The sequence below is a fragment of the Sceloporus undulatus genome, chromosome 2 (assembly GCF_019175285.1).
Source record: "Sceloporus undulatus isolate JIND9_A2432 ecotype Alabama chromosome 2, SceUnd_v1.1, whole genome shotgun sequence".
Lineage (NCBI taxonomy): Eukaryota > Metazoa > Chordata > Lepidosauria > Squamata > Phrynosomatidae > Sceloporus > Sceloporus undulatus.
In genome coordinates, this window is record NC_056523.1 from 155,793,116 (window position 1) to 155,805,201 (window position 12,086).

Here is a 12,086-nt window from a genome sequence, read left to right on the forward strand (position 1 = left end):
AGGCGGAGCTAGCAGACTAGCCTTATATAACACCTTCCAGAGAAATTTTAATTTTCTTTAACTCAACTCTACTCAAGTGGCATCGGGTTAGAATCAGATATTGAAACACAACCTTGCCTTTAAGTATAAGATAGCAGCCAGGACATTCCTTTAAAGTTGTATTCCCAGTAGACTGAACTTGCTTCCACAGACTGGTGAAAAAGGCCAAGTCATCAGGGGCCTTAACGTTGGTTTTTACCAGAGAATTTTTTAAAGAGGAACCCCACAGTCCTGTTATAGTCATTACTAAAGACCTTGCAGTATGGACGGCGAGGGATCTGCTGCAGTCACCTGCAACTCTTGTGGAATGTTTGTCTTCTTGCCTACAGAAGTGGAGAAATTCACATGCACCAAGTGCAAGTTGGTAGCGCTCTTGGAGGAAAAAGTGCAGCAGCTGGAGTCCAGAGTAGCTACACTTCAGCATATTAGGGAACATGAGGATTTCCTGGACACAACAGAACTAACAATCTTGGATGAGTACCACGCAGAGGAAGATGCTAAGGTGGAGGAGGTCACTTCAAATACACAGGAGGAAGACAGCTGGAGGAATGTCACAAAGAGAAGTAGGCCAAGAAGGGATTCTTCAGGGAGCTTGCAGCTAGAGAATCGATTTGAAGCTCTTTCCCTTATCAAGGAGGATGAAGAAGAGCAGCATGGACAGACTTCAGGGACAGAGCAGAGGAGCCTGAGAGTCCCACCCGAGGGAACAGTCGCTGCTAAGCCTCGGAGGAGGCGTGTGGTCGTAGTGGGGGACTCCTTGCTGAGGGGTACAGAAGCAGTGATTTGTAGGCCTGACAAGATATCTCGAGAGGTGTGTTGTCTTCCAGGTGCAAAGATCCGGGATGTGACAGAGAGACTGACAAGACTGGTCAAGCCTTCTGACCAATACCCCTTCCTTTTGGTCCACGTGGGAACTAATGATACTGCAAGACACAACCTTCAGGACATCAAAAGGGATTATGAGGCGCTTGGTAGGAAGCTGAAAGGAACAGATGTACAGGCTGTCATCTCGTCTCTTCTGCCAGTCGAAGGGCATGGTCCAGGAAGGGAGAGGAAAATAGCGGATGTGAACAACTGGCTCCACAGATGGTGCTGCCAAGAAGGATTTGGATTCTTCGATCATGGGCTGCGGTTCCATGAGGAGGGACTTCTTGCAACAGACGGGTTGCATCTCACGCCAGTTGGAAGAAATGTTTTTGCCAACAGTCTCAAGAACTTGATCAGGAGGGCTTTAAACTGAGTTCCGAGGGGAAGAGAGACAATATTAAGGAAGGCGAAAGGGATGGCGAAAATAGTCAAACTGACATAGAGGAAACAAGGCAAACAGTGCAAGGATCCAACAGTGGGAGGCAAAAAAACTTGCACAGGCAGCAAGTAAAAGGGAACCAAGGTCTGCGATGTCTCTACACTAATGCACAGAACATGGGAAATAAGCAAGATGAACTCGAACTCCTAGTACAACAAAGCAAATATGATATAATAGGCATCACTGAAACCTGGTGGGATGAGTCTTATAATTGGAATGTGGAAATAGAGGGGTATAACCTTTTTAAGAGAAATAGGCCAAACAGGAAAGGAGGAGGAATAGCACTATATGTCAGAGATATTTACACCAGTGAAGAGATCCAGGACATCAATATTGGCAGCCAGGTGGAGAGCATGTGGATAAAAATTAAAGGGGAGGGAAACAACAAGGATATTATTGTGGGAGTCTACTACAGACCCCCAAGTCAGACTGAGGAATTGGATGATATCTTTTTAGAACAGATGACTACACAGTCAGAAAAGAGAGATGTAGTACTGATGGGCGACTTCAACTATCCTGATATTTGCTGGAAGTCAAACTCAGCAAAATCCTCAAGGTCTAGCAAATTCCTCACTTGCCTGGAAGGCAATTTCATGGTCCAAAAGGTGGAAGAGGCAACAAGGGGGTCAGCTATTTTAAATCTGATCCTAACCAACAAGGATGACTTGGTTAATGGGGTGCAAGTGGTGGGATCATTAGGTGGAAGTGACCATGTTCTCCTGGAGTTTGTTATACAGTGGAAAGGAGAAGCCAGGCATAGTCAAACACACATTCTAGACTTTAGGAGAGCGAATTTCAGTAAACTTAGAGAAGTATTGAGGGCGATTCCATGGTCAGAAATACTAAAAGATAAAGGAGTTCAGGACGGATGGGAATTTCTCAAAAGGGAGATACTGAAGGCACAATTTCAAACAGTTCCAGTGAGAAAGAAAAACGGGAGAAGTCTCAAGAAACCAGGATGGATGACTAAGGAACTTTCAACGGAGCTAAGTTTGAAACAGAACATGTATAAGAAATGGAAAAAGGGGGAAATCACGAAAAAGGAATTCAAAGAAATAGCAGGCATGTGTAGGGGTAAAGTCAGAAAAGCTAAACCACAGAATGAACTCAGGCTTGCTAGAGAGGTTAAAGACAACAAAAAGGGTTTTTTTGGATATGTCCGCAGCAAAAGTAAGAAGAAGGAAATGGTAGGGCCACTGCGTCGAGAGGATGGCAAAATGTTAACAGGGGACAGAGAAAAAGCAGAATTACTCAACACCTTCTTTGCCTCAGTCTTCTCAAAAAAGGAAAAGAGTGCTCAACCTGAGGATAATGGAGCAGAGGTCAGAATAGGGGAATTTCAGCACGGAATAAGTAAAAAGATAGTAGAGGAACACCTTGTTAATCTAAATGAATTTAAGTCTCCAGGACCAGATGAACTCCATCCAAGGATACTAAAAGAACTGGGAAATGTAATATCAGAGCCATTGGCAATAATCTTTGAAAACTCCTGCAAAACAGGAGAGATCCCAGCAGACTGGAGGAGGGCAAACGTTGTCCCCATCTTCAAAAAGGGAAAAAAAAGAGGATCCCAACAATTATCATCCAGTTAGTCTGACATCAATACCAGGAAAGATTCTGGAGCAGATAATTAAACAAAGAGTCTGTGAACATCTAGAAGGCAATTCCATAATCATAAAAAGTCAACATGGGTTTCAGAGAAAGAAGTCATGCCAGACAAATCTGATCTCTTTCTTTGATAAAATTACCAGCTTGGTAGATGAAGGGAATTCTGTGGATATAGTATATCTTGATTTCAGTAAGGCCTTTGACAGGGTTCCCCATGCATTCTTGCAGACAAACTAGTGAAATGTGGGCTAGACAACGTAACTGTTACATGGATTTGTAACTGGTTGACCAGCCAAACCCAAAGGGTGCTCAGCAACGGCTCCTTTTCATCCTGGAGAGAAGTGACCAGTGGGGTCCCACAGGGCTCTGTCCTGGGCCCAGTGTTATTCAACATCTTTATCAATGACCTGGATTACAGAATTGGGAGCATACTTATCAAATTTGCAGATGACACAAAATTAGGAGGAATAGCTAATACCCCAGAGGACAGGATCAAGATCCAAAATGACCTGAATAGACTAGAAAGCTGGGCCAAAGCTAACAAAATGAAATTCAACACGGAGAAATGTAAGGTATTGCACTTAGGGCGGAAAAATAAAATGCACAGATATAGGATGGGTGACACCTGGCTGAATGAAACTACGTGTGAAAGGGATCTAGGAGTCCAAGTAGACCACAAGTTGAACATGAGTCAACAGTGTGATGCGGCAGCTAAAAAGGCCAATGCAATTTTAGGCTGCATCAATAGAAGTATAGTGTCTAGATCAAGAGAAGTAATAGTGCCACTGTATTCTGCTTTGGTCAGGCCCCACCTAGAATATTGTGTCCAGTTCTGGGCGCCACAATTCAGAAAGGACATTGAGAAACTGGAGCGTGTCCAAAGGAGGGCGACAAAAATGGTGAAGGGTCTGGAAACCATGTCCTATGAGGAACGACTTAGGGAGCTGGGGATGTTTAGCCTGGAGAAAAGAAGGTTAAGAGGTGATATGATAGCACTATTTAAATATTTGAAGGGATGTCATATTGAGGAGGGAACAAGTTTGTTTTCTTCTGCTCCAGAGAACAGAACCCGGAACAATGGATGCAAGCTACAGGAAAAGAGATTCCACCTGAACATTAGGAGGAACTTCCTGACAGTAAGGGCTGTTCGACAGTGGAATGCACTCCCTCGGAGGATGATAGAGTCTCCTTCCTTGGAGGTCTTTAAACAGAGGCTGGATGGTCATCTGTCGGGGATGCTTTGATTTGGATTTCCTGAATGGCAGGGGGTTGGACTGGATGGCCCTAGTGGTCTCTTCCAACTCTATGATTCTAAAACTTACTCCACAAATAAGCTTTCAATCAAAAGATGTTTTGTTAAAATGATACAGAATGTATGGGAATCAACTTTTAAGACTGAAAAGGTTTTTCAGAGGACAATTGGCTATGAAACTTGAAGCATTAACTTCAAGTTCAAATAAATAAACTGCTATAAAACACATGTGTAAATTATTATCTATCAAATATACTTCCTATTGGCTTGGGGAGCTACTTTCCTTTGTTGAAAAAGGTTACCTACAGTATCTGAAGCAAAAACTAAATTTAATCTCTGTGAAATTGACCATCCACAAACTGCAGGACAGCACACTAATCAGAGAAATTAAAGCAAAACACCATACAGCATCCTAAAAGTAGTCATCAGAACATTTTGTTCCAACAAAAAAAAAATTACTTTAAAATCACATTCCATTATTCACCATGTTAAATAAATTCAGTAGAAAAATGGTCATACTTAGTTGCAGATGAAAGAAAAACAGATACACTATGGCTACAACTGAACTATAAATATGAATCTAAAAATATAAACAAGCAGATCATAAATATCAGATTAGTTATATTTTGAATCAGCTAATCCAGTTTATCCATACAAAAATGTGTCTCTTTTTAATAAATATTGTAATAAATTTTACTTGTTTTTGCACAATGTATTGTGCAAAACCCCTGTAATATTTGAATAACGTGGAAGATACATAACCATCCAGTTCTTACCTTTGTACAGGTGGAGAAGTTACCAGAGCAGACTCCTCTCTAAAAGAAAGTTTCCAAGACGTGTTCTGCTTGCTTTGCCCCAGCTCTCCCGTGACCCAATCTGGTAAATCTTCTGGGCTTTCAGTCACATCACTCAGCATTCTCCTTGAATTTGGTTCATCGAAGTAGATAGACTACATTACAGAAATTGAGGATTTAAAAAATTAAGGTTCCAGTGATAATTCCTAGTTTATTTCTATAAATTCTATGCATTTCCATATCCTGCCCAAATATTACATTAAATTGCATCCAATCAACATCTAAACATTTATAGCAATGTTTTAATCTTTCAAAAACAGTGCTCTCAGTTTTAACTGTTGTTACAGATTGTGTTATACAATCACCTTCTTCACTGTCTTTGCCATTTGTCTAGTACCAAAAACCAATCAGAGATCTATGACAGTTTCTTTCATATTTATTTGAATGTCCCTATTTATTGAATGAATTATGTTGAATGTTCATATTTATTTGAATGCTCTGGTGCCTACAACAAACTAAAAATCCCAGAATTCCGTAGAACTGAGTCATTGCAGTTAAAGTGGTGTCAAACAATGCTGCAGAGGGTTGTGGTGGTAGAAACAACCTGAAGCTATGTGGGGAAGATACGTCTCTGGGGAAGAAAGGGGAGGCGTATCTGGGGTCGATACTTAAAGAGTCCTTTGTCTCCCTCAGACTTCACCAGGGAGAAAAGTGGGAAGCCAGCTGCACCCCTCGCCACCCCAGAAAGAGTCTTTCCTCGCCAGGGAGAAGCTCCTCCCTTTGCACTCGGTCACCTTGGAAGCAGTGACCAAGCAGTCAGTTGAGCAGCAACCAAGAAGCCTCTTGTGAGCACTGGCCTTTGCCACAAGGCCAGCATGGGTGAGAGGCTTCTCAATCACTACTCAGCCATCTACTCAGTTGCTGCTCCCAGAGTGACCGAGTACAAAGGGAACAGCGACTGAGACTGTTTGTTTGGAATTTTCAGTAGAATGATAAACCCAAGATCCAGAAATAGGTGCTTGGGGGCACACACTGGGATTATTGCCCAAGAGGAAAGTGGGTGGTACCCAAAAACAAATTGGGGATCACTGCTCTAGTGGGTTCCCTAGCTCTCCACAGCCAGTTTTAGGGTTGTGTCCCCTCCCAGTTGTATTTATAGAATTATACCTCACTGGATACCACTCGCTGATACTACATATACTTCCATAAATACAGAACATGATCTCTTGCCAACTATAACAGCAGACATTCACCATGTATGAAGGAAGAGTTTTCAACATTCCTTTTTCTGGTTTCTGCACAAAGGGTCCCTCAAGCACTCCTGTCTTCAGCATATGCAGAAGCAATTTTGCATGTAAATTCCGGTTCTTCCGACCAACAATCCCTGTGCCTGCACCGGAAGGCTCACATAGTTTCTTAATCCAAAGAGCACATCTTTCACGTTCTGAGGGAAAGAAGAAGAAATAGAAATTACAGTAGTCTAAACATAAGACTCTATAAAAGTATAAATATAAAATATAAATATTTTGCACAAAAATGTAACATTTAAAAATCGCATGCTTCCTTCTATATTCCTTCCTTCCACCCACTTGCCTTTTTATTTTGGGACAGTGATATGTTTAAACAGACTTCTGTTATGCATACATGAAAACATACACACTTCATGTTTTTCCATCACATGTACACAAACAGTGCAAATGAAGCAGATTTACATGTTATAAACACACACAAATTTGCTATGCTTAAGATTATAGTGCTGGCAACAGAGTCTTCTCTGTTTTTAGTTTTTTACTAGGGACATTCCTTTCCCTAATTGTGGAATGCTGGCTCACTATTTTTCATCACTTGTTAAAGACAGTTTTATTCTAGAAGATTTTTCCTGGACCTGGCAGATAATATTTTGAGTTTAACTACTGATGTTGTCTCATCTGTTGATCATTTCATATTATTGTTTCTATGAAACTGTATTTTTTAATGTTGTTTTGACTGGTGCTGCTTCTGCATCAAGAACAGCTTTAATTAATAATAAATGAATTAGGCTTTAATTAATAAAAATAAAAAATTAATACATAAAAATAAAAATAATATTTTTATGTAGAGGACCTTCCACATTTGTGCACATTTCTTAGTTATACTGGGAGTCAATAAACGTAAATGCTCAGACCATAAATAATTATATAGAATGATGACATATTCATATACTTCTCTCCAGCATTAAGGCCTGCATTCCATAATCATTCTAACTTTTTTTTATTCCACCTCTGTCAAAACTTCATCCAATTACTAAAGTACTTAGTCTAATGGTGATGTTTAAATACACCAGCAGAGCAATAAATTCAGCAATTATGGCATTACATTAGTTCTCTCCCTGGAACTAGCTGTCCACTAGCAGGCAGAATCACAGACTATCAAAACCAACAAAACATGATTTAGACAATTACTTTGTAAATTACATCAATTTAATAAGGCCCTGATTGTTTCTAATCTCTAAACTTATGAAAATGATTTCTGCTGATTAATACCCATGTTATTAGTTAACATGCTCCATCATCAGGAGAGGTTTCTAAAACATATTTTTAATTTTATAAAAATTGTATAATCCCAGAGAATATTTTTTTTAATTTGCATTACCTTGATGTGATTAATTATAATACAAATTAATACTTTATATAAAAGTATATTTACGTCATTAAATTAATACAGATTATTCATGGTAACCCTTCTTAACAGAAACACGTAAAAGATAAACTAAAAGAAAATTGATCCCAAATACCATCACATGCCCATTACATATTGGTCATATGTCAGAGAAGCAGAAATGAATTTTTGTATCACATGGACACTTATACAAGCCCTAATCTCTTGCCCAGCAGTGCAAGATGCTACACATCAGGGGAATAACCTATTCTGTGGAGACTGAGCTTTCCTAGAATACCCTCCCAGAGAAAAACATCTAGTGTCCTCCCTTTTGGCTTTTAGGGGGGCCCTAAAATATTTTTTAACGGTTTATGGTGCTGTAAATGTTTAATCTACTATTGGCACTTTTGTTTTATCTGATTTGTTCAGATAACTGTTATACTTAATCTACTGTTTTAAAACCATAGCTGAGCAATATTACATGACACAAAAAGTGCAATATTACAATGTTTTACAGACTGATGTAAACTGTCTTGGGAAGATAATTTATTTGAAAGGTGGCTCAAAATCCTTTAAATATTAGTTATTTTTAAGAAAAACATTACAAGCATGATAATTTCTCACACAAATTTCCAATTACAGTCTTCCCTCCGGATTCACTAATTTCCTGTTTGCGGTTTGGGAAGCCAAGAGGGACAAAATGGCGTGCATGGCCATTAAAAACAATGGGGCTCCAATATTTGCGATTTTTCCATTTCACGGGAGGGAGGAGTCTGTATTTTAGTTGACAGAAATAACATGGAAATAGCATGGAAAGAATAAGGATAAGTTCCTACAACAGAAAGAAAAGGAATAGTTCCAACATGTTTCAGGGATCTTTGTTATCTAAAACTAACAATATCTACATGTGAAATGAAACAACCAGGTCAGCTGAGTCTTATATAAGTTCTTTTTCAATTAATATTCAACAGACCATTTGAAAACTTCTTCCAAAATGCATCTAGGGAAGATTTTTTTTTATTTCATGAACCTCCACTTTCTTATTATTTCCATTTTAGTGGCTAGATCTATGTTTCTTTTTTTAACATGCTGGGGATGGCTGGTGGGCCTGATTTACATGCTCAGTAAGGGATTCTGGAGGCAGTGGCTGTTTACCTTGTCTGTCGTAGGCAGAAACATACAGATACAGATCAATTAGAGTAGACTTCCATTTTTTCCCAGCTAAAACTCTATTGCAATGTTTATTGGAGACATGTTGCTACAACCTGACACTGAAAGTCTGTGCTTCTCCAGCTCTTATTCATCACCTTCCCAATGCCAATGTCTCTAAAAATCTTCCAGTTAGGCAGAGAGCAAGAAGGAAAAGAGGAGCTAGGATGAGCCAGCATAAAAGGACCTTGTAAAAAGAAACCTCTTTATCAGAGGCTTTATTAACTGAGGTATGCCTGTACCATTATTTGTTTTACCTTAGCTTTCTATGTGCCTGCTCCTACATTCTGTTGCTGCTGCACAACAAGGAATACTTCATCACTATCCCAGTTATTCCAAAGGCATAAAGGAGTAAGCCTAGCCATCAGGATTGCTTAAAAGCCCCATGTAGCTCACCAGCACAAACGGCTGGGGAGATACAGATTTTAAAAGCCTGGAATGTCACAAACAGCACAAGGTGCACAATCACAAACACTAGTGTAAATGTGTGCTGTTGCATTGCAAACAACTGACAGGGTTGGATTCCACAAACCTACCAGTGCCTGAAGCATCCATGATGAAATACTTTTTAAAAAAAGGTATGCTTACCCTTTTCAAATGCAACCATTTTTTTTCTAAAGGAAGAACAGTTAAAATACCCGTGACAATAAATATCAATAGATTCTCCTTGTTTGACACTGGTGATGCTTTTTAAAACATTCTTAGCTTTCAAACAGTACACATGCAGTTCTCCACATCCTATTCACAACACACCAAGAATAAAATCTAGAACTACACATCCAACTGATTTCATTCGTTAATCACATGCAGATAAGTAATCAGCAAGGCTCAGATTAAAAAAATAACTCATCTGTTTACTATATCTGGCTTACATCTGCTGCTGTAAATTTGAAAACAAAATTAAAATGATGACATTTCCTTCTAATGTTTACCTGACTTATGAGGGAGTTTCAAAACATAAGGTTTCATATCCACAACACAGTGATCAAATTCTGCATCCAGCTTCTCCCATGTTTCTTCTTCACTGCTCATTATGCTGAAATCAGTATCCAGGTATGTTTTTAAAAATCACTAAATACAAAAGAAAACAATAGAAAGAAACTGCAATACAACACACAAATATTAGAAGTTAACACAGACAACTCTCAAGATGACTTTTGCTTCATATCAACAGCTTTCATCATGGAAAAAAAATCCAAACCACACACACATTCATGAGGCATAAGGGGAAATATTCAAAAGTTTGTCTCTCCTAGTAATTCATCAGTTAGGCTTGAAATGAAAAGGTTCTGTTCCAGCAGTCAGACACAAAACTTCATTTCAAAGACTTTGCTTTCTTTGTATCAATTTGGGTGAAACACAGTCTGTTCACATTAATTTTAAAAACCTTTGCTAATGATTAGCAGACTGCAAGAGTGACCTGTCTTCTCTTCAGTTGCCTGCTAGATGACTACCACCATGATCACTGCCTTCAGGTAAGCACATTAGCCCTAGATTACACTACATTTCATATGGAGTGTAAAAGTAAACTCCATCACCACTGCTACCCGCCAGCCCAGCCCAGCCCAGTTTTTTGCAGAGAGTAGATGACTGAATAGGGCAAAATATGTGGGGTTGTGGACACTATGGATCTGCAGCAATCCATACCCCTTGACTCTATTAACTCATCTCCAAACAGTTACCAAAGCTACACCAAGTCTGAGCTGGCTTAATTTTCCAATACTTCTGTTCTCCAAGAAAATCTGCATGATACAGCTGTCCAAGAAACTAGGGTAATGTTTCTTTGGTAAGTTATACAGCTTCTTATTGTTTTAACACTTCACTGAACTGCTATTCTTGAAGTTATCAACATTAAACATGAACCAGGACCACAACTCTAGAAAAAGCTGAACAATCCACTGCATGTTTACTCAGAAGCGAGTCCTACTGAACTCAATAGGGCGTACTTAATCATTTGCAATCTGAATAACTTCCTAACTGAAATTTTACAGGATTCATCATCACCACATGAAACTAGGACTATTCACATTTCTTTGTAAGCCCAGTCTTGTTGTTAACAAGAGTACCCATAGCTTCAATTTCTTTTGAGAAAAAAACAATTTGCTGGAAGTATACAACTTTCTATCCACATAAAATCTTATACCTATATGTGATCTATAAAACAAGTGCAACTGATTTTGTTATTTGTGCTGTAGCTGTATATATGTAAAGTGAGGGCCTGTGGCCACAGCCTAACACCCTTATTTTGGCGCAAAGAAAAGATGGAACACCTCTTCTGGAAGCTTCAAGGAGTAGGAACTCGCCTTTTAATGAGACTTCTTTTTTTACAGCCACTTCTAGTTTGTATTCTTACACACACACACACACACCAATTTTCTGGTGTCTGACAGTTCATGCCCATCCCAGGACAAAATATTGTCCATCAGAGCCATCAAAATCCTTCATTTCTTATGTAGATATGTTTTGGGGTTTTGTTGTTATTCAGCACCAAGTCAACTTCAACTTATTGTGAGCCTATTAATAAGTCCCCCAAGAGCTCCAGTCCTCACTTTTTCTGCTATGCATAAATACCCTGAAAACACAAGATCTTGGCAGATCTTGGAAACTACACATGGAGTTTCCACCGAGGAATGCTAAGTGCTGTATGCTATAATCAGGAAATGGTAAAGCACTGCGAGTATTCCTTGCATAAGAACACTTTACATTCATTGTGTTGCCAACTTAAAGGCATATGTGACTACTACTATACACACACACACACACATATATATATATTAAACAAATAGGCAGTAAATTGTTATCCAAAAGAAGATCTCAGAGCAATTGTTTGAATATAATGAATTTCTCTAAATTTGAAAACCAAAATATGTGAGAAGCCCCAACGCTTAACAGCTATACCTCTGTTGTAGTTAAGAATTTCCAACTTTTTTCACCTATCTTGCCAAGGAGGAATTAAGAAACTACAGCATTCCCATCAGCAAACTTACTTAGTGGGAAATAAGTACTGTACACTCCTACTAAGCCAGGTTCTAATCCTATATATGGTACGCGACAGGCACAAATAAATATTATGAGCTCTACAGGCTAGCCTTTCAATCTTTCAGGACCTAATTGTGCTTCCTATGTTGCAAGATAAGCTTTCAAATCACAGAACGATCTCCTTACTGTCTATATTATCCAATAAATAACATTTTCCCAAACCAAGCTTCTAATTCTATGATTCTTTTTTTTCAATTTCACT

The 12,086-nt window shown here is 39.0% G+C and overlaps 1 protein-coding gene across 9 annotated transcripts in view; it reads right to left on the minus strand.

Annotated features, from left to right (window-relative positions):
• The window catches only part of CEP112 (centrosomal protein 112), a 386,512-nt gene that overhangs the window by 372,525 nt on the left and 1,901 nt on the right, over positions 1-12,086 (minus strand). For all 9 annotated transcript variants that reach the window (XM_042453249.1, XM_042453248.1, XM_042453245.1 and 6 more), the window contains exons 2-4: positions 9,778-9,916; positions 6,253-6,443; positions 4,982-5,154 (exon numbers count right to left, since the gene is read on the minus strand). In XM_042453249.1, coding sequence (XP_042309183.1) covers positions 4,982-5,154; positions 6,253-6,443; positions 9,778-9,877 — 464 coding nt within the window. In that variant the 5' untranslated portion in view covers positions 9,878-9,916. The remainder of the gene's footprint in view (positions 1-4,981; positions 5,155-6,252; positions 6,444-9,777; positions 9,917-12,086) is intronic.